This window comes from Triturus cristatus, chromosome 11 (assembly GCF_964204655.1).
Source record: "Triturus cristatus chromosome 11, aTriCri1.1, whole genome shotgun sequence".
In the NCBI taxonomy this organism is placed as follows: domain Eukaryota; kingdom Metazoa; phylum Chordata; class Amphibia; order Caudata; family Salamandridae; genus Triturus; species Triturus cristatus.
This window is the reverse complement of record NC_140594.1, coordinates 1,166,245,671-1,166,266,592: the sequence shown is the minus strand read 5'-3', so window position 1 is coordinate 1,166,266,592 and position 20,922 is coordinate 1,166,245,671. Positions and strand designations below refer to the sequence as shown.

General features: G+C 44.5%; 1 protein-coding gene across 3 annotated transcripts in view; it reads right to left on the bottom strand.

Moving 5' to 3' along the window:
• Nucleotides 1-572: 572 nt before the first annotated feature.
• The window catches only part of LOC146788645 (putative cation-transporting ATPase 13A4), a 361,715-nt gene continuing 341,365 nt past the window's right edge, over nucleotides 573-20,922 (bottom strand). The window contains exons 26-30 of one of the 3 annotated variants that reach the window (XM_085635855.1): nucleotides 19,001-19,175; nucleotides 17,693-17,844; nucleotides 15,945-16,033; nucleotides 12,321-12,401; nucleotides 573-1,957 (exon numbers count right to left, since the gene is read on the bottom strand). In XM_085635855.1, coding sequence (XP_085491981.1) covers nucleotides 1,727-1,957; nucleotides 12,321-12,401; nucleotides 15,945-16,033; nucleotides 17,693-17,844; nucleotides 19,001-19,175 — 728 coding nt within the window. In that variant the 3' untranslated portion in view covers nucleotides 573-1,726. The remainder of the gene's footprint in view (nucleotides 1,958-12,320; nucleotides 12,402-15,944; nucleotides 16,034-17,692; nucleotides 17,845-19,000; nucleotides 19,176-20,922) is intronic. The other 2 variants (XM_085635856.1, XM_085635857.1) reach the window with 2 other exon arrangements.

The window sequence follows — 20,922 nt, the reverse complement described above, 5'->3', positions numbered from 1 at the left end:
ACAGTATGTCTGGGGCTGAGTCCATACGAAGTTCAAAGATGTCCGCGTAGTGTATTACCAGCGACCTGCAGTTGAGACTGCAGATACTGATAGGGATGGGACCTGGAGCCATATGGGGGCAAAAAGGGTCTGCTGTACATTTAAATCCACAGTTGTTACACTGTCTCTGCGGGGTATCATGATGCCACTTATGGCTTATGCAGGGCGCTTTGGGTTGCAGGGTGAGCAGCAGCTCCCTATTGTAGGATATGTTTTGGGGGAGGCCAGGACCAGAGGTCCTTGCGCCTGGCGACATACAGGCGCAGACGGGCTTGCGTTAGGCGCGCCAGCGGCGCGCCAGCCACGTGCCAACTGCGTGTCCGTGGCAGCATTGGGATTAACTAGTGGGGAGCGGTAAAAGCACCCGCCTCCTCCATGCCCCCGAATGCGTCACTGGTGAGGGTGGATCTTTGTTCTTGTCTCCGCCCTCCACTCAATCAGCAACAGTTTTTTAAAAAACTTTTACCATGTAACTTGCACTGCTTGCATTTCCGGGACCGGAAATGCAAGCAGTGCAAGTTACATGGTAAAAGTTTTTAAAAATTGCTCTGAAACTATTTCCCTCAAATAGCTTTTAACTTTTCCTTATACTTTACCAAAGGGAGACACCAAAGGGAGACTCCACAGGGAGGATGGACATCTCTATATGGTAAAGTATAGGGAAAAGCAAGCAAGTTTATTAAACTTGGAAAAAGTAAAAAAATGTATGGTAGTATTAATGTAACTTAGTTTCATACATTTTTACACAGCAAAGGAAAACATGATAATGCACTATTAATTTAAATATTTTAAATTGCCATTATTTTTCTGAAGCCTAAATTTTTAAATTAAAAAATAAATTCCTATCTATTGTAATAATATTTTTGTTATTAGCCATCCAGGGCCAGCTCTAGGACGGTGCGATTGGTGCCACCACCCCGGGAGCTTGGGTGGGGGCATCATGTTTGCAAATATATTATCATTTCAAAAGCACCTGCTGTGGGGTTCCTGACCTCCAGAAATTTTCAAGCATCAATAAAAATTACATGATATCTCCAGTGATTACCGTTCTTCCTGAAGAGAGACCGGAGTTTTGTCTAGTGGAAGTTTTGACTCTTCGTAAGGTAGCACAGAGGGTTAATATGCCTGCTGTAAAGCACGTGTGGCATGCAGATCACAAAGTGCATATAATGTAAATAGGTTAGTGCATTACTGCTTTTGTCAGAGAGATCCAATGTTTTTACTTGCAGTTTAAATCCTACTATAGAAAATTGAGCTATAAATGTTATCAAAGAGCTGCATGTTTATCGCACACAGCACTACAATATCCATGAACATTGTACAGCTTTAAATGTACCCGCACCACCCCCCCAAATAAAACATGTCCTTCATGAGCAGCATTCTAGGTTTGTTCGTCTGGCGTCTAAGAATGGGATGAATAGAGTCATTCTCTGCCCCATCCTGTGTCCATCCTAGGTAACTATGACTCTTAGCAGCACGCCACACTTTGTGTCTGGCCATTCCAAATTCACAAGGGTTGTTCAGTCATTTCTGAGCAGATGGGTGCAGGAGGTCGGTAAAAGACCCTAAGTCCACAAAGCTAGTTCAGTAAAGAATACCATGGCTATTCATTCACAAATAAATAGATTTGGCTGAAAATCTAGAAGTCCTTTTTTGGTTTCCATAAAGGTAGGATTTGTGCATTGGGTTATATCTTAGTCTGCTCATCCTCATTGTTGTCAAATGCTGGGTTGCAGTAGGCCTCTGGTTCAGTGTCAGTCTCTGTAACATCCGCATCAGGATAGATTGTTTGGTTCAGTGGTGGCCACTCTGGATCCTTCTCCAGGAGTCGCTGAAGCTTCCGGTACTGACTTTTGGATTTGTAGTTCACCTTCTTCTTTATCCACGTCCACAGCACTCGGTTTTCAGCAATTCCCTCCTGAAAAATGAAAGGAGATATTGATTATTTAGACTAAGTTCTATTTATTTTTAAAATGAATTCAGTGCAGACCTAACTGATGAGAAATTAATCAACTGACAAAATCAATAGATCACATATTTAAAAAAATAATAAGGTTAATTTATAGGAGGGTGAAAATGTCACATCATTCCCCTCTTGTTTCCAATGGTTGTTTTGACAGTCGAGCCAGCGCCACAGTGGAAGTATCTCTGGTTAATCTAGCACTCCCTGCTGGTGGCGCCCAACAGAGCAGTTTACTTCAAACATGCCTTCAAGCTATCCCTGACTCTGCTGGTTAGGGTACCATCATTGCTGCTAGGAAAATCTAAGTTGCAGTTTCATTTTATGCGAGCTCTGAGTGCCATCACCTATTGGGTTACTCAGGGGAATCTTTTTTTGTCTAGGGCTATTTCAAAGTAAGCGCTTTTCCTCGCTTTTTTGGAGAATGACAGATCAGGTGTGTGTTGGGTTTTGTGGAAGGCTTGCCCTCTAGAAACAGTTTCCATGCGCTCATTTGCTATTGCTTTCGAAATTTGATTGACCCCTTTGACAAACTCCAATTCTCCAGTAATCCCTTTCCCATATGCCGTAGTATTTCAACGATGGCCTGTGCAACAGCAATGTAAAGCCATTCAATCGCCCAAGTTGTGATCCCATACCTGGCCTTTGATCCACAGATAGGTGATCTGACAATTCATTGAAGCCCATATGAGTAGAGGCAGTGGTACCTTTTCATTTGAATGAATTATAAAAAGATTAATATCATGCAAAATAGATTAGATTACAAAAACTAACTGGTTTGGGCTTCACTTTGATAGAAAAGCAAGTATATGATTTAATGAAATGGAAACAAATTTGCTAGCGGTAAGCACTTCATTTGTGAAAGGCAGTAACCTTTGTTATGTAGTTGTCTGGTTTTATTTATCTGGGCACAGCACAGTCGTGAATTGGTGAAAGTAATACGTTTCCTGGGCAGACCGTGTGCTAAAATGGCCACTTCCTGTTTCTACCATATAAGGAAATGGGGAGTTTATTGTTGGTTCTGGGCATGTTGAAGCAGTTAATGGCTCAAAAAAGAGTACAAATTGCATTGGGGACATTGGACAGCCCCGCTAAGCGCCTCTAGCGATTGTGATGTCTCCTCCCTTCTCAGAGTTTGTGTTGTTGAAAGATTTGGCAGTACCCTTTAGGGCGAGAAGCAAACCCAAACTTCTCTAAGATAGGAAACAAACGCAACCAGCTCATGAGGTTAAATGCCCTTTCCACATTAATCATGATGACTGCCGCGTGCCAGCTAAAGATTTGCAAAATTAATCAATGACTTCAAAGATATAGTTGATGTTTGCAGCAATCTGCCTCCCAGGAATAAACCTGCTCTGATTACTATGAATTAAACCCTCAGCTTGAACAAACTATTTGCCAGTATTTGAGTGAATAATTTAAAGTCTCAGTTCACAAATCTAATCAGCTTTTAGGAACTAGGGTTCTCTGTTTTATTTTTACAGTTAATTTAAAAACTAAGTACTATGCCTTCTGAGAATGAACAAGGATTCTCTCCATCAATCAAAATATTGTTAAGCAATGAGGTTATCAGAGGGTTTAATTCATTTCCTGATTTTATTTCTATAAATACCTTTCTCTGTCACAGAAATTAAAATCCACAAAACTGTCTAGAATACAAATTCTCTCTCCATAATTGCAGTAATTATCTCTACAGCCTGGTGTCTAGTAATTTTAAATAGCTGTATCCTGTCCAGATATTCCATTATCTGTTTTGTTTATAAAAGGCTAAATCTGATTGTTCTATCGCTCCACAGTGCTCCATAAAACTGCCTTGAAATTGCTGTGGTGCACTGGCTACGTCTTTTGACTCTGGGTCATTTATCGTCATTATTTTATCCTTATTCACATTAGCTGACCATGCTAACCTTTCCTGGGTATAGTCCCTTTCTTCATATCTCCACTGTTCCATAGTTCTATCATTAACCAGATGTTCCTGGTTAAAAAGCAAATCCTGGTCGGCAGCTTCTGCTTTTTCCATTGCTATTTCTTGTTCCAGTGTCTCTTATTTTGATTCATCTGTTATAAGCTTGGATAATATTGTCTCAGCTGATTCTACTTTGCAGTTACTTTGAAAGCATCTCAACCCAGTGAAAGGCTAATAGACTTTTTGGTAATCTGGAAAATTCTTTAATGATTTGCTACATGTCGTCTTCCCGCTTTTCACCTTGTATCAATACTTTGCTACATGTGTTAATCTTTGATGTGTGCCTATCTGTTTAGGTCTATTTCCAACTAAACAGCTATATTGTCGGAGAAGCAGTTGTGAATTATTTCCAACCTCTTTCTCGGTGTGATGTGAGACTAGAAACAAATCCGGTCGGGCAACTAAGTTGAATCCTTTGGTAATGTTTGTGAAATCTTTTAGTGATTCATTAGCATCCTTCCAAGGAGGTACAATGTCAAATTCCTGTTTTAACCTTGTAATTATTCTGGCTGGTTTGGGTTAATTTTGTTTTTTATCCTTTGTTGAGGAACCAAACTCAACAGATTTTAGAAATTTGAAATCTCCTCCCAAAATATCTGGGCATGTAACTGCCTTAAAAACATAATAAATTAGTCCTCCAAAAATTGAGAATTATTGTCAATAAGATCAAAGTAGCTAAACAATGTAAATCGAAATCATAACCCTTCCTTGTCTGAGGATGTTTTCAACTGTTTACTCAAACCCTTTACTTATGAATAGAGCTTCACCCCTCATGGGAAGCCCAAGGTGAGCAAACAAATACATAGCAAATCCAAGGAGGAACATAAAATGATGTATTGGATTTAAAGGGAGCTTCTTGGAAAAAGATAACTTCAGACCTGCACTCCCTCAGCCACCTTAGTGATGCTCAAATTTTTTGTGCATTGTTCTGTCCATTGACAATACATATTATATGATTAAAGACAGCTCTTCTAAATAGATTAATGTTCAGTATTTTAGTTGCTTGTTCCTCAAACCAAGTGCCGTGAGCGAGTTTGAAGAGTCAATAACCAGAACACGATTTTCACTTTCTATGCATTTTTTATTGCATTCTCCCTATCTGTCCGCCTCTCATGTCTTACCTCCTGACCAGCCCTATCCACCAGGATGCCTGCATCTGTTGACCTGGCACTCTATAGCCCTCCATTTTCAGCATTCCTGCCATTCATTTTACAAAGACTTTAAGGGATTTTAGAACATTGGAATGTCCCTGGTGTAAGGAATCCAGTTAGAGCGGCTTTGGAGACGTGCCTTTGACTTGGAGGCAAAAAACAAGTATCGGAAGGCGATGAACTCTTATCATAAAATAATTCAGAGAGCCAGAGCAGAGTATATTGCCGGTAAAATTTTGGAGAGCAAGAATGTGCCAAAAGCTATTTTCTCCCTGCTCAAGGTTATGAAAGGCTCGAATTTGAATCTTGACTCTCCTATTACCTCCAATACTTAATGTGATATATTAGCCAGGTTCATTCAGAATGTGGAAAAAATGTATGATAATTTCACCCCCTCTGTTAATTGTGATGGAAGTCAGTGGCAATCCCAGGGAAATTATCTCTTTGTGTCTTTTCCCCCCACTATCCCTTACCAAGACTGAAGCTTTCTGCTGGAAGATTAAATCCGGTTCATCTGTTGACCCGCTGAGACCAGCCCAGTTCCGTCAATTTCATAATGTTATTCTCGCAGTTGCCCAGGAACTGATCAATCTATCACTGTCCTCTGCATCCCTTCCATTAGCCAAAGTTATCCCTCTCTTGAAGAAACCATCGTTGGATTCTTCCGAACCTGGTAATTACCGCCCCACTTCCCAACTCCCCTTCTTAGCTAAAGTCGAGGAATACCATTCTCACAGAGTTTGTAGAGCGTAATGCTTTACTGGATGTCTCACAAAACGGTTTCAGGTCCCGCCATAGTACGGAATCTGCCCTAATGGCGGTGACCGAAGAAATCCGCAGCAGTATTGATGAGGGGAATTCGGCTGCCTTGATTCTTCTCGATTTAAGTGCCGCATTTGATACGGTATCACATGATATCTTACAGCGTAGGCTTCGGGAGATTGGGATTGGGGGTCTGGCCCTAACATGGTTCCGATCTTTCTTAGAGGACAGGACCTTCCAGGTTACTATGCCACCTTTTCACTCCAAGAAGCATGCCATTAGACATGGGGTGCCGCAGGGCTCTATTTTGAGCCCTTTGCTCTTTAATATTTATGTTCAGCCGCTGGCATTGGTGGCCAGGAGTAGAGGGTTGTCATTGGTGTCGTACGCCGATGACACCCAACTTGTCATCGCCTTCTCCAAGAATCATGAATTAATCCTTGTCAAATTCAAGGGTGATCTGATGGCAATTGCTGACAGGTTGACAGCAAACTGTCTACAATTAAACGCCAGCAAGTCAGAAATACTTCTGCTTGGGTAAAACAGTGATATGTGGTCAGAACAGTGGTGGCCGGAGAATCTTAAACCTGCACCTATTCCTAAGGACAAGTTAAGAACTTGGGCTTTTGGATTGACAAAAGTCTGTCCTTCGATACTCATTCTTAGTCAGTTGCAGCCACCTGTTTTGGGCTCTTGCGAGGTCTGAAACCTATTTTAGGGGTCTGGCGAAGCAGGACTATGGGAATTCTTTATATCTAGGGGCCAGTAAATCATGCACTCTGCGACTCCGAAGTATTCAAAATGCTGCAGCCCGGATCCTGCTGGCACTTCCTAAATCGTGCTCAGTGTCTACGTCACTATCTATGCTTCATTGGCTGCCAGGCGAGAGAAGAATTCACTTTAAAGCTCTATGTGTAGCCCATAAAATTCTGTCTTATCAAGCTCCTTCTGGTCTAGCCAATTTGTTAGTGCCATACAGTCCGAACTGACCGCTCCATTAATCGGATCTAAGACTGTTCTGTATTCCCCGTATCTGTACAGTCAGAGCAGGTGGTGGGTCCTTCAAAGTACTGGCGGCTAAACTCTGGAATTCTCTTCCCCCTGCAATTCAAGGACTCCAAAATCATCTGGAGTTCCGTAAAGCTATAAAGACATGGCTATTCCCGGGATTATTTCTGTCTTTCTCGCTGCTCTGCTTTAACCATGTTTACTTGGTAGTGCTGGGACGTCCCGTTGCTGGGACAGCCATGCGCTGTATAAATTTAAGTAAATAAATAAATAGTAATGGCTTAAGCCTCAGTTGGTATTCAATATTGGTTAGAAAAAGAGATAACTTGGGTTATAGCTATTTAATAGATCTTTATTCAGTGGGAAAATTGATTAAATTCAGAAGTTTCTCTAAAAACAGAATGTGGTTCTGGCTGACATACCAAAAAATGACATCCTGTAGAAGCCTCCATTTAAGAAATTATAGTATTTGTTCTGAGAAGTTTGTGTAAACCTTATTTTCAGATAAATTACAAGGGATAGGTTGTTGGTAATCGAATCTGAAAGAGGGGGTATATGGCAGATGGACTGAAGACTGAATCCCAGAATCTCTCCCCCTTCTTCGAGATGCCGTAATGACAGTATAACTAATCAGAGGAATGCGGTTTACATCTATTCAGATTAGGAGTCTTGTGAAAAACGATATTTCAAGTTTTCAAATCAACTTTCATATTATATCAGATGCCCTAATCATATTGTTAGGCTCTGTAACAGGTTTAAAGTACTGGACCGGTCTAAAAAGAAATTCATTTTTATCCCAATTCTTTTTGCATGATCACTAATTATGTTAGGAATTGGAGCGATCCTCAAGTTTTCAGTTAGATAAATGTGATGCACAAAGTCAAAAAATGAATTTTTCTATGCAAAAAGAATTGATTAAGATTTAGTATTTTTTCTGATTAATTAAAAATGGCAAGATCTATTTATATATTTTTTATAAGCAGGTTGCTGATATTTTTATGTATAAAATCATTAAGAATAGGACCTAGGTATTACCTCCTACCACCCAAATAAAAAAAAAAGTTTATTATCTTTATTGAACTACTGACATTTGAAGAGATGGCATGGTTTTTCCTTTGATTAAAATCATACAACTTGTTTCAAGAAAGATACATTTTAAGTTCAATATTTTCAGTCTTACAATTTAGTTTTCTGTGTACATTCTCACATTTCTTCCTTCTAATGTGTTAATTTGGGAAACCCAAATAGAGCATTACCAAAGTGTGTCATGAGAGATTGGTGTGTGGGTAGTGATTTTCAAGTTATTGGTGGTTGTTGGTCCACACAGCCAGTGATTGATTTGTGCAGAAAGTGGACATTGGTATAGTTCTGTATCCCATGTGCCAGGGTGTCTTCACTTTCTACAAACACTATGGTGTCTCTGAAAGAATTGTCGAGGAAGGACTTACAAGTCTTCTCCGATTTTTTTTATTCAAAATACTTCATCAATACTAATATTCCCAGTGATGCAAGCAAAGAAATAAGTCACATATATGACAACCCGTTCTTTAATCAATGATCCCTCTGGTTACATGATTGTTTTCATTTAAGATATTTCACAGTTTGGTCATATAGTAAGTATAACAATATCACCATTGATATACTTACTACACCTTTTCTCTTTCTTGAGAGTGTTAGACGGGATGCCTTTTTAGTGCAACCCAGTTTCTTGATATGGGTCTACCCTGAACAGTCTTTGATTTTCCACCATGCCATAGTCGCTTTTACTATTATGAGATTTGTTTTCCCTCTAAATACTATAAAAAGACAGAGGTGCCGATTACGATCCGGTAAAAACCGGGTACGAACCGTCGGTCGGAGCGTATTCTCCGTCCGACTCGTACCCGGTTGTAAAACATTACAAACATGGAATTACGATTCGCACGGAAACACCATTTCCGTACGAATCGTAAAAAACACCGACCAACGAAAATATGCATACGAATGTGATCCGGGAATGCTGCGACGTGACGTCGGGACGCTTCTAGGCAGCGTTTCACGACCCAGGAATTACGATTCGAACCGACAGCAGTCCGGACGGCAATATTTTCACGGCACCCAAAAAGTGCCGCAAATGCGAAGTACAGCGCGAAACGACCAGAGTAGGTGGCCCGGTAAGCGTCGTACCCCCCCCCAGCCCCCGCATGTACGCGCCGTACCCCCCCCAGCCCCCGCATGTACGCGCCGTACCCCCCCAGCCCCCGCATGTACGCGCCGTACCCCCCCCAGCCCCCGCATGTACGTGCTGTACCCCCCCAGCCCCCGCATGTACGCACCGTACCCCCCAGCCCCCGCATGTACGGCCCGTACCCCCCCCAGCCCCCGCATGTACGCACCGTACCCCCCCTGCCCCCACATGTACGTGTCGAACCCCCCGTGTATGTACACCCGAGTACGTGTCGAACCCCCGTGTATGTACACCCGAGTACGTTCGAGTCGTACCCCCACCCGTGTATGTACACCCGAGTACGTGTCGAACCCCCCCGTGTATGTACACCCGAGTACGTGTCGAACCCCCCCGTGTATGTACACCCGAGTGCGTTCGAGTCGTACCCCCACCCGTGTATGTACACCCGAGTACGTGTCGAACCCCCCGTGTATGTACACCCGAGTACGTGTCGAACCCCCCGTGTATGTACACCCGAGTACGTGTCGAACCCCCCGTGTATGTACACCCGAGTTCGTTTGAGTCGTACCCCCACCCGTGTATGTACGGTGCGTACCCCCAGCGCGTAGCGTAGCGCTGGGGGTACGCACCGTACATACACGGGTGGGGGTACGACTCGAACGTACTCGGGTGTACATACACGGGGGGTTCGACATGTACTCGGGTGTACATACACGGGTGGGGGTACGACTCGAACGTACTCGGGTGTACATACACGGGGGGGTTCGACACGTACTCGGGTGTACATACACGGGTGAGGGTACGACTCGAACGTACTCGGGTGTACATACACGGGGGGGGTTCGACACGTACTCGGGTGTACATACACGGGTGGGGGTACGACTCAAACGTACTCGGGTGTACATACACGGGGGGGTTCGACACGTACTCGGGTGTACATACACGGGTGGGGGTACAACTCGAACGTACTCGGGTGTACATACACGGGGGTTCGACACGTACATGCGGGGGCTGGGGGGGGTACGGCGCGTACATGCGGGGGCTGGGGGGGGTACGGCATGTACATGCGGGGGCTGGGGGGGTACGGCGCGTACATGCGGGGGCTGGGGGGGGTACAGCGCGTACATGCGGGGGCTGGGGGGGTACGGCGCGTACATGCGGGGGCTGGGGGGGTACGGCGCGTACATGTGGGGGCTGGGGGGGGTACGGCGCATACATGCGGGGGCTGGGGGGGTACGGCGCGTACATGCGGGGGCTGGGGGGGGTACGGCACGTACATGCGAGGGCTGGGGGGGGTACGGCGCGTACATGCGGGGGCTGGGGGGGGGTACGGCACGTACCGGGCACCTGTTTGGACGTCTCCATGGTTGTTATAGGAGTTCGGTGCGGACGGTCTTTTAACCATACGGTTGTACATTCGGACGCCCGGGACGGATCGTGATTCCCCGGTCGGACTTCGCTTTTCACGTTTGTACAGTAAATCGTACGAGGACGTGTCGGACACTTTTTCCGACCCGAGGACGTGTGGGGAATTATTCCCAATGCGATTCTTATGGTCTTTTTCCCATGCGAATCGTGATTGCCAGTTCGTACGGCACTTGTACGATTCGTACGGTAAAAAGACCGGATGCGAGTCGCACGGGGAATTTTTTTACCGGATCGTGATCGGCACCAGAGGGTCTGATTTAGATTCTGCGGACAGGTTACCCCGGCGTCACAACGGGGACGCATATCCTGTCCTCCGAAATATAAATCCCATTATATGCCATAGGATTTATATTTCTGCAAACAGGATATCTGGCCGTGTTGTGATGGAGTAACCTGTCTGCAGAAATCTAAATGAGTCCCAGAATATTTTTAGTTTCTCTGCTTTTTATTTATACTCTTTTTCCACGTTCCTCTTTTTTTTTAATACTTCTTTACCCAAACGGCTTCAATTATGTCAAGCCTTTCTAGGGACATGCATTCCTATTATCCTCCCTAGATATGAAGGCATATGAAGGCATCTGAAATCTGAGGGCATTGAAAAATGTCAGACTTTTAGACAGTCCATTGCTGAAAATCCACAAGTGATCCTGTGAAATGTTATTTATTTCTGCTTTCCTTCTTGGTGTGCAGAAAAAAAATGTATTGTTCTATGATCGGATCTTTGCACTCTCATCAATGTCACAGTATGTCTGTTACATACCCTTTCTACCATTACTGGTCCACCTACACTCAGTCTGTCTAGGTGTAAATGAGGAAGTGCGTGGAATATGTAGGCAAGTCATACAAAGTGTTTGCGAATATCTACAAAAATATGGGTGGTCAGCTAATCTGCATATCCAACTTTCTTGACACTTGCCTGGAGAAACCAACTACTCCTCTTACTGATGTAATTTACAACTACATATTCTTTGAAGTCTTAAGTGACCTCCGCATACAGAATACATATAAGGACCCTGTTTTTCTGCTGAAGCTAAACCATGGGATTAATGTGCACAGTTCTGACAAAATGCTTTCTGTATCTAAATATACTCTATGAATTTCCTTAGACAAAAATCAGTACATACTTCTAGGTTTTAGCTGGTTAGGCATAAAATTCTATCCCTCGAGACATCACATTGTTACTTTACCACATGGGACAAAAACATAATAATAAAATCCCACTCTTTCGATCCACTAATATTATTGCAAAGTCATTCTCTGCTTGTTGTGAGTGTAACAATATAACATTTACAACTTCTTAACGAGGTAGTTGTTTGAAACAAACTATATTTGCAATAAAGTGAGGAATGTCTAATATAATAATTAAAAGTCAAAGCTAATTAAAGATTGAATATGAATTCAAATGAACCCTGTACCTGCATAGATCTTTCCTCTTTCTATATTGTATCATATATAATTTTGATAACCCTCGTTAGAAGAAAGGCAATGCTGACTAAATGATTCTGACAAAATACTAAAATAGCACCATAATCAAAATTCTTTTTTTAAATGACTCAATATTTTTAAAAGCCATTTGAAATCTTCAATCAGGCAAAAGTAGAAACCAATGTATTTGTTGGGGTGGGGATTGAACTTCATGTTGGCTTCCAAAACAGTTGAAACCTCTCTGGTCCAGATTAGTAAAAGTGACAAGGTCTTTCTTACCTTTACGTAACACACCACACACCTCTGAGTATCATTTCACAGAGTAAAAAGCTCTGCTTTTAACAATTAGCATAGTTTATAGAACCTGTTGAAGGGAGGGTAACCAAGTCCATCTAGGACATAAATAGTACTTACCTCCACTCCATAGCACACACAACAGAGGATGACTAGTGTGATGAAGATGTATACCCTCCAAAGAGTGGGAACACAGACGAGCTGTCAAGGGAGAAATATGGACAAATGTATGATGATATCCAACCATGTATCTAGTAAACACAACATTTATCTAAACCGATTCTGATACTCAGGGAACTACCAATGGACAGCTGTTGTCAACACTATGCTCATTTAATTTAATAAATAAATTCTGTCATGCAAATATAGGGAGTCCTCATTTAAATTACAACTATAATGTAATGAACTCTTACTGTCAACCAGATGTCTGAGCACCCTTACTTTAATAATCAATGTACTTTTTTAACCCAACGGTAAGTGCCTACATGATGCCCTAGATAACTAGATAGTTAGAAAGCAATAAACTTATATTCTTTTAGCTTAGCTATAAAAAGCTGGACCTAAAATAAGTGTAGTCTGATTAACATTCAATTCTGAAAAATAACTAATCTAGAATTCTTGAATTCTTGTATTAAAATATGTTTATGGATTTTATTGCATGGAATATGCTTGGACTTTCATGACCAACCAAAAACCAGCTGGCGTTTTGACCCACAGTTTGGGAAACACTATTCCAATGCATATTTTCACAATTTTGCTTGACGCTACCATGTTCCTGAAGTCGAATTGCATAGAGCATTCACACAGCCAGTCAACAGCCTCTGAAGGCCGTTGATGCCCCAACCAACACCAGCTCAAGAACCTAAAGAGCCGCCCTTTTCTCATCCACCACCCGCTGAAAGCAGGGCCTGGGCACCTCATGAAGTTTTTGACTTTTTAATACTGTGTCTATGTTCTTCCCAATGCTGTAGGGAGAAACACAAAATAGCTGGAGTTAGGCCTGGGGATATTGGCCAGAAGCGGAAATTCCAGCTACCCCTTATCCTCACACGTAAATCTGGCCAACTAACAATTGGGATTCCGTACCACACTATTTACCAAATAAATAGTAGAGCAACAGAGTCTGAGCACATATCGAAAGACTCATTCTGCTCACTTGAATGCACACCCAATGGTTTGCCACTGCTCATGTCTTCACCCAAAGAGTCTCAGTGTCTTCTTGGTGTGATGCATTAGACCCACCCCAGTTGGCATTTCTTCTGTCTTTAATGATGGCAAATAGTCCACCCTGCTGGACAACCTCGATAACCTCGGACTCAAGCAACTGGTAAACACCCCCACCCACTACGCCGGACACACACTCGACCCAGTCTTCTCTTCCAGCAAGGACATCGCCTTCAGCCACGCCACCGGACTCCACTGGACGGACCACAGCTGCGTCCACTTCAGCTTCGGAAGGACCACGATCCACCACCATCAGCAACAGGTTGCATGCAGGAGCTGGAACAAGATCACAGCCGACCAGCTCGCGACCTCCCTGAACATGAACCCTCCCACCAGCACAACGAACCCTAGCCAGGCGGCCACCAACCTCACGAAGTGGATCAGCGTTTGCGCAGACGAGCTCGCCCCCCTGAGGACCCCACCCAGCAGACCCGGTAGCAAGAAAGCCCCATGGTTCACCGACGAACTCAAGAGCTCCAAGAAGAACTGCCGAGCCCTCGAGAGAACCTGGCGCAGAGACCCAACACCGAACAACATGACTGCCCTCAAGCGCGCCCCCCGAAAACACCACCAACTCATCCACGCCACCAAGAAAACTGCATTCAAGGAACGACTGGACAACAACGCACACAACAGCAAGGAACTCTTCAACATCGTCAAAGAGCTCTCCAACCCCAACGCCGGAAACAACGGCATCACCCCTTCGCAAGACCTCTGCAACTCCCTCGCCTCCTACTTCCACAACAAGATCGCGGACATACACAACAGCTTCAGCACTCAACCGACGAACGCCACGACTGAACCACCACCCCCCACCACCACCCTCCGCGCCTGGACTCCGATCAGCACTGAGGACACCGTCCGCACGATGAACTCCATCCACTCCGGGTCTCCGACCGACCCCTGCCCACACCACGTCTTCAACAAGGCTGACACTGTCATCGCACCCCACCTGCGGGACATCATCAACACCTCCTTCGACACCGCCACCTTCCCAGAGAGCTGGAAGCACGCCGAACTCAGCGCCCTACTCAAGAAACCATCGGCCGACCCCACCGACCTCAAAAACTACCGCCCCATCTCGCTGCTCCCTTTTCCTGCTAAAGTCATCGAGAAGACCGTCAACAAGCAGCTGGCCGCCTTCCTCGAGACGAACGGATCCCTCGACCCCTCGCAGTCTGGCTTCCGGGCCAACCACAGCACCGAGACCGCCCTGATTGCAGCCACCGATGACATCCGAGCGCTGCTCGACAACGGAGAAACAGCGGCCCTCATCCTCCTCGACCTCTCCGCGGCCTTCGACACTGTCTGTCACCGTACACTAGTGCAGCGACTCAGCAATGTCGGAATCTAGGAGAAGGCACTGGAGTGGATCATCTCCTTCCTCGCCGGAAGGACACAGAGTGTCCGCCTCCCTCCGTTCAGATCTGAAGCCACCGAAGTCATCTGCGGCGTCCCTCAAGGCTCCTCGCTCAGCCCTACCCTCTTCAACGCCTACATGAGCCCCCTCGCAGACATCGCACGCCAGCACAACCTCAACATCATCTCCTACGTCGACGACACCCAGCTGATCCTCTCCCTTACCAACGACCCCGCCACCGCCAGAGCCAACCTTCACGAAGGGATGAAAGAGGTAGCCGAATGGATGAAGAACAGCCGCCTGAAACTGAACTCAGACAAGACGGAAGTCCTCATCCTGGGATCCTCACCCACCGCCTGGGACGACTCCTGGTGGCCCCCCGCCCTAGGCAGTGCACCCATACCAACAGACCACGCACGCAACCTGGGCTTCGTCCAGGACTCCTCCCTCTCCATGACCAGACAAGTCAACACCGTCTCCTCGTCGTGCTTCAACATCCTTCGCATGCTACGTAAGATCTTCCGGTGGATCCCCACCGAGACCAGGAAGACGGTCACCCAGGCCCTCGTCACCAGCCGTCTGGACTACGGCAACGCCCTCTACGCCGGAACCACTTCCAAACTCCAGAAGAGACTCCAGCGGATCCAGAACGCCTCAGTACGACTCATCCTGGACATCCCCCGCCGCAGCCACATCTCTGGTCACCTGAGAGACCTGCACTGGCTCCCAGTCAACAAGAGAATCACCTCCGTCTCCTCACCCACGCACACAAAGCACTACACAACCAAGGCCCAGGATACCTCAACAGCCGCCTCAACTTCTACGCTCCCAAACGCCAGCTTCGATCGACCAGCCACGCCCTCGCCGCCATCCCCCGCATCCGAAGAGCCACCACAGGGGGACGGTCCTTCTCCTACCTCACCGCCAAGACATGGAACACTCTCCCCACCCACCTCTGCCTGACCCAGGACCACCTCGCCTTCAGGAAGCAACTCAAGACCTGGCTGTTCGAGCAGTAGCGTACCCCCCTCCCCCAGCGCCTTGAGACCCTCTGGGTGAGTAGCGCGCTATATAAATGCGATGATTGATTGATTGAATATTAACAAACTGAATGAGCAATTCAAAACAGCAAATTATTTTTAAATCAAGACATATTGTACCTCCATTCCAATGTAAACTGCTTCAATGTCAGCAAAAATCAGGAAAATGCAAACTACAGTTAACGCAATCACCAGGATTGTGAATAAATCTGAAATAACAAAAAAACAAGCCTGTATCTCAGAAACTGTCAGACTAAGTGTTAAAAACATATGTTTCCTGCAAAAACACATTTCATAAAATGATGGTCATTTTGCTGCTCCTTATTGGAGAATTTGGAGCATATTGCTAACTGATATGTACAGAAAAGTATTTATAATTTATTCCTAGTCTAGAATAGCCCTTAATGTTTACAAAATATCATGACAAGTCAAGTCCAATCTAGGAGGTGGAAGCTGTCATTGAGAAACACAACATCCCAAATTTTAGTCTGTTTGACTGTGCCTCATGGACGTGTCCTCACTACCTGAGGAAAAGACTCCGTAAATAGCATCAGACGCGGAGTCTGAGATCTAACCACCAAGAACTCCTTGTTACTCCCAGTTTCACAAAAGCCAGATTAGGTGGCCGGTCTTTTATAGTAAGAACTGCCCATCTATGGAACTCCCAACCCGAGTTTATCAGGAAGGCCGATTCTGAATCTGCTTTCGGCAAACTCCTAAAAACCTGTTTTGTTTGGCCTTTCCTAGCACCTGTAACTCTTGGTTGTCTGCTTCCTCCTCCTGCTTTCCACAATCAGCGCCGGGACACCTCCGCCGGAGGTTGCTGTGCGCTCTACAAGCCTCAAAATAAATAAACCACAATCCATTGCTTAATGGGAAGCCAATGTGCGGATGACCAGATCTTGGTTAGACGATCTGGCCACTGTGTTTTGTACCAACCAGGGCTGGTGCACTAAGCTTTCTGGAAGTTCAGGGTAGAAGGCAGAACATGAATCATGTTGGGATTAGCGCAAAGTATCTGGAGTGAAAAGCTGAAAGGATTGCCTTTCCATTTCATCGTACGAAGATGAAGAGTAAATGCTGACTAAAGCACTGATTGAGGTGGAGGAAATGCTTCTATTTCTCCTCATGTTTTCCTTTTTCTATATGTGAGGCATTCTCCGGTACGCATAAAAAGAGGAAAAAGCCACCAATTCTTTTTTGTGTGTCCCTTTCTACACAAAAACAATCATCCCCACAAGGCAGGTCTACATGCAACATGACGCAAGGGTGCCTGTGCTGGTGCACGGCTGCTGTCTGTGCATCGCTGCAGGGGATAGGGGCAGGAATGTGCCTTATCTTGTTGATACGGTGCCTGCTGAGCTGCCGTGAGTCGAAAGCTTGTACATGAGGCCCTTAGTCTCTGTGTCTGACCCGTGCTCCATCGCGGTCGGTCTCATACGTTACTCTTGCCCTGGTCTAGCATAAACAGTTGTCTGCAGTTGGTGTTTTGCTTTTTTTAGCACTATGTTTCTCTAAAACGTTAAAAAATGTATCTCCGGGTTCCCTTATTAGATTTTGGTGTCACTTTGTTCATTAAACTGTTCTCTATTTATGTAACTTAAAGTCGGGTTTTAATTGTGTTCTGTTTTCAACAATTTCGTATTTCCAAATGCTTTGGACATGTCCTTAAGTTAAGCCAGCCTGCTCTGTGCCATAGCTACTAGGGGTTCAGCGCAGCGTTATCTCAGTGAAACCAAAACAGGACCTAACAAGAACAGTGCCATTGTTCCTTGCGGTCGACTACCATCCACCCCGACTAATAATCCACATTTTCACAAGAAGAGCACATCAATAGTTCTCATACAGTACTTAGCTTGTGTACTTACAATTTGTATACAGGGGCTGTCTGAAGGGCAGCCCTTTTGCGAAAACAAACGCTGCAATAATTTGATTCCCTTCACACAGTGGAAATAGGGTGGTGCTTTCATAGTTCTGAGACTCAGTCGCATTCACAAGCGGGTTTCCTGTTAGGCAAGCACTGTTATGAAAAAATAATAGTAAAATTAGATCGTTCACCTACGTACAAGAGAAGCGGCACCCTGAAAGGGACATTCCAAGCAAGATGAGGGTCAGTAAACAGTGGATTAATAAACTTTGAGGAGGCATTTCACAACTTACAAAATTCTATCTAGTGAACCTTGCACCTGAAACATACAAAAACTAGTAACACTACTCAGTGTGTAATTGAGGAGCTTGGACTTGAAATATTACAACACTTCAGACCACAAAAGACATCTAAAGAAAGGAGCAGACAATGAAAAGGGCATAAAGGAAAGGGGCAAAGCTGAAGGTCAGTGTCCTTCTCGGTGGTTTAGGGTGACTCAGTCCTTCCAACAGACCTTGGGTCTACATCCTGCAAGCTTCTCCTCTGAGTTCCCTGCGACCCTAGGGCTAAAATAATGTCTTTATAATAAACGTTGTGATTATTACCCTCACACATGAGTTCAACAATCTCAGGTAACAAAGTCTCCTTCGTGAAATAAAGCATAGTAAAAGAAGTTTTGTGGCTAGCACAAAATATGCTGACTCACAGTTAAGGGATTTTTTTTAGGTCTGGATATCCTAGGAAATTTGAGTATTTGTCAACAAGTTGTATAACACTAGTACCACTTCATAGGAGATTTGTATGCTGCTGCGTTGGTGCATGCACACTCAGTCTTAGTAAGTGATTGCGTTCATGCTTCGCAGCTCTTGACACAGCGGCGAGCACATTGCATTGCTTCTTGCAGAAGAAGGGATAGCTAGGGTCATCTGATAGTGCAGGTATGGTGGTCACCCTGCAAGGAATGGACTTTACACAAAGCTCTTTGAACATCACTCGAATTGATTGACCACAAACTTCTCCTCATTGGATTCAAGACGTTTCTACTTAGCGACTGTAGCCTACTCCCTGAAGGGCTCGATGTAATACCCCCTTTATAGGACCAAGAGACCAATGAGAAGGAAGACCTGGAATCCTTGAGGACACCGAGAACCTCATTCCAACCTTTTAGACTGATGTTCACCCCTTCGGTTATGAGCTGTCATGTCCAGGCTGCGAAGCTCCAAACTGCCCAATTAAACATTATATACGAACAGCCACAACCCATTGCATTTCCTGTCCAACACTAAAAAGCGCTGCAGGGGGGGATTACCTGTGGATATATGTTGCATTAAACCATGACTGTTCGCGGACGGCCACAAAGCCAACGATCTGCACGATGAAGGTAAACAGCACGTTGAAGCACATCGAAAGGACCAAGGGGGGTGACATCAGTTGGTTCGGTGGTCTGTAGGGAGCCAATTTTGGGCTCGCCCCATTCAGGCTTACTACAAGAAAAAACATGAATGAATTCCTGGCATCAGCAGCACAAAGAACTGCAATTTCTCGGTTGTTGCATCTTAACCCTGACCAAAGTCCAACAGTGCAAATCAGTTCCTCAGTGTGTTAATTCAGCCTTGGTCTGAGCCAAAAATTTTTTTTTTTTTTTTCAAAAAATTGACAGCCTGACTCTAGATTTTGAGAAAGAGTCCGAGATTATTATTATTTTTTGTTTGTTTTAAAAAAAAAAATGTTTTTGAAGAGTACTATAGTACACCCATGTCCAAATATTCCAGTGCAACCCATACCCGGGACCACTATAATTCTGAGTATGGCCCAAGTAATGTGTGTACATTTCCACTTCTGCAAAAATACTACTCCAGTGAGTGGTAAATCTGTCAGGTGGTTTGGTCCTACTGCTGAGAGAATGGCATTGCCACCAGTGGTTAACAGGCGGTGTTAACCATCGCAGGCACAAAGGTGTCTCTAGCAGCACACAACATTATAGAAAACTTTACAATGGGACGCTAGAGCCTCTGTCATCAACAGGGTAGCAAGACCACTGCATATCCTCAGGACACCATGGGGCACATTTACAAGCCCCTATCACCACCACAAGTACCTCATACATACCACTTTCAGGATGATTATCCTCATTAACCCTTTGTCTGCTCGATTAATATACATCATGAAAGGGTGTCTCTAGATGTCCTATCACAGATAGATTGATAGATAGATATTTGGATGGATGGATGGATGGATGGATGGATGGATGGATGGATGGATGGATGGATGGATGGGTGGATGGGTGGATGGGTGGATGGATGGATGGACGTACTTGTGGATAGACAGATAGATAGATAGATAGATAGATAGATAGATAGATAGATAGATAGATAGATAGATAGATAGATAGATAGATAGATAGATAGATAGATAGATAGATAGATAGATAGATAGATAGATAGATAGATAGACAGACAGATAGACAGACAGATAGACAGATCGATAATTCACCACTTATAGTTGTAGTTATCTCAAGTAACTATAACTCATGCCCTAAAGTAACTAACTGGCACCCCCGCCATGCACAGGGTTCTCATGAATACTTTCACTGCACATGCTGCAGCGACATTATCAATGATGGTTTAGATGATGTCACAAGTGATGTAATGTTTGGGGTAATTAATAGTGCATGGCGAGGGAGCAAGTTATAGTTATCTTGGAGTATAAGTTATAGTTTCTCGAGGTAAGTATAACTAGAACTGATGAATTTCTGTGGTGTTTAGTTTAAAACGTTACGTTGTTACTGAACATTTCACCTAACTATAACATTATTTTAACTTTGGTTTTCTTCAGTTAATTTCTAGAGGTCTTTTTTTAACATAAAGTAATATTTAATTACCATACGAAAATTCAACCCCCCCCCCCCCACTGTGTACAACCTGGCGGCTTGCATGCAGCCAACCCCCGCTGCGCAGGGCCTTTGGTGGAATCAACAGAATCGTCTTAGCATGACAATTTCTACTGAACTTAGAAAGACTGTGACACCAGGTACTAACCTGTGTACATGGGCTTCTTCTGCTTCAGAAGATGGGCTACCTGTAAAGCTTCCACCACAGCATGAAGGCTACGGATAGTACAATCTTTAGCAACTTCAGACCCTGGTTATTTTATGTGAATAGTTTCTTTTTTGACAAGTGTTGCATAGAGTGTACACTGTTCATAGTAGATTTATACTACTCTTTGGTGTAT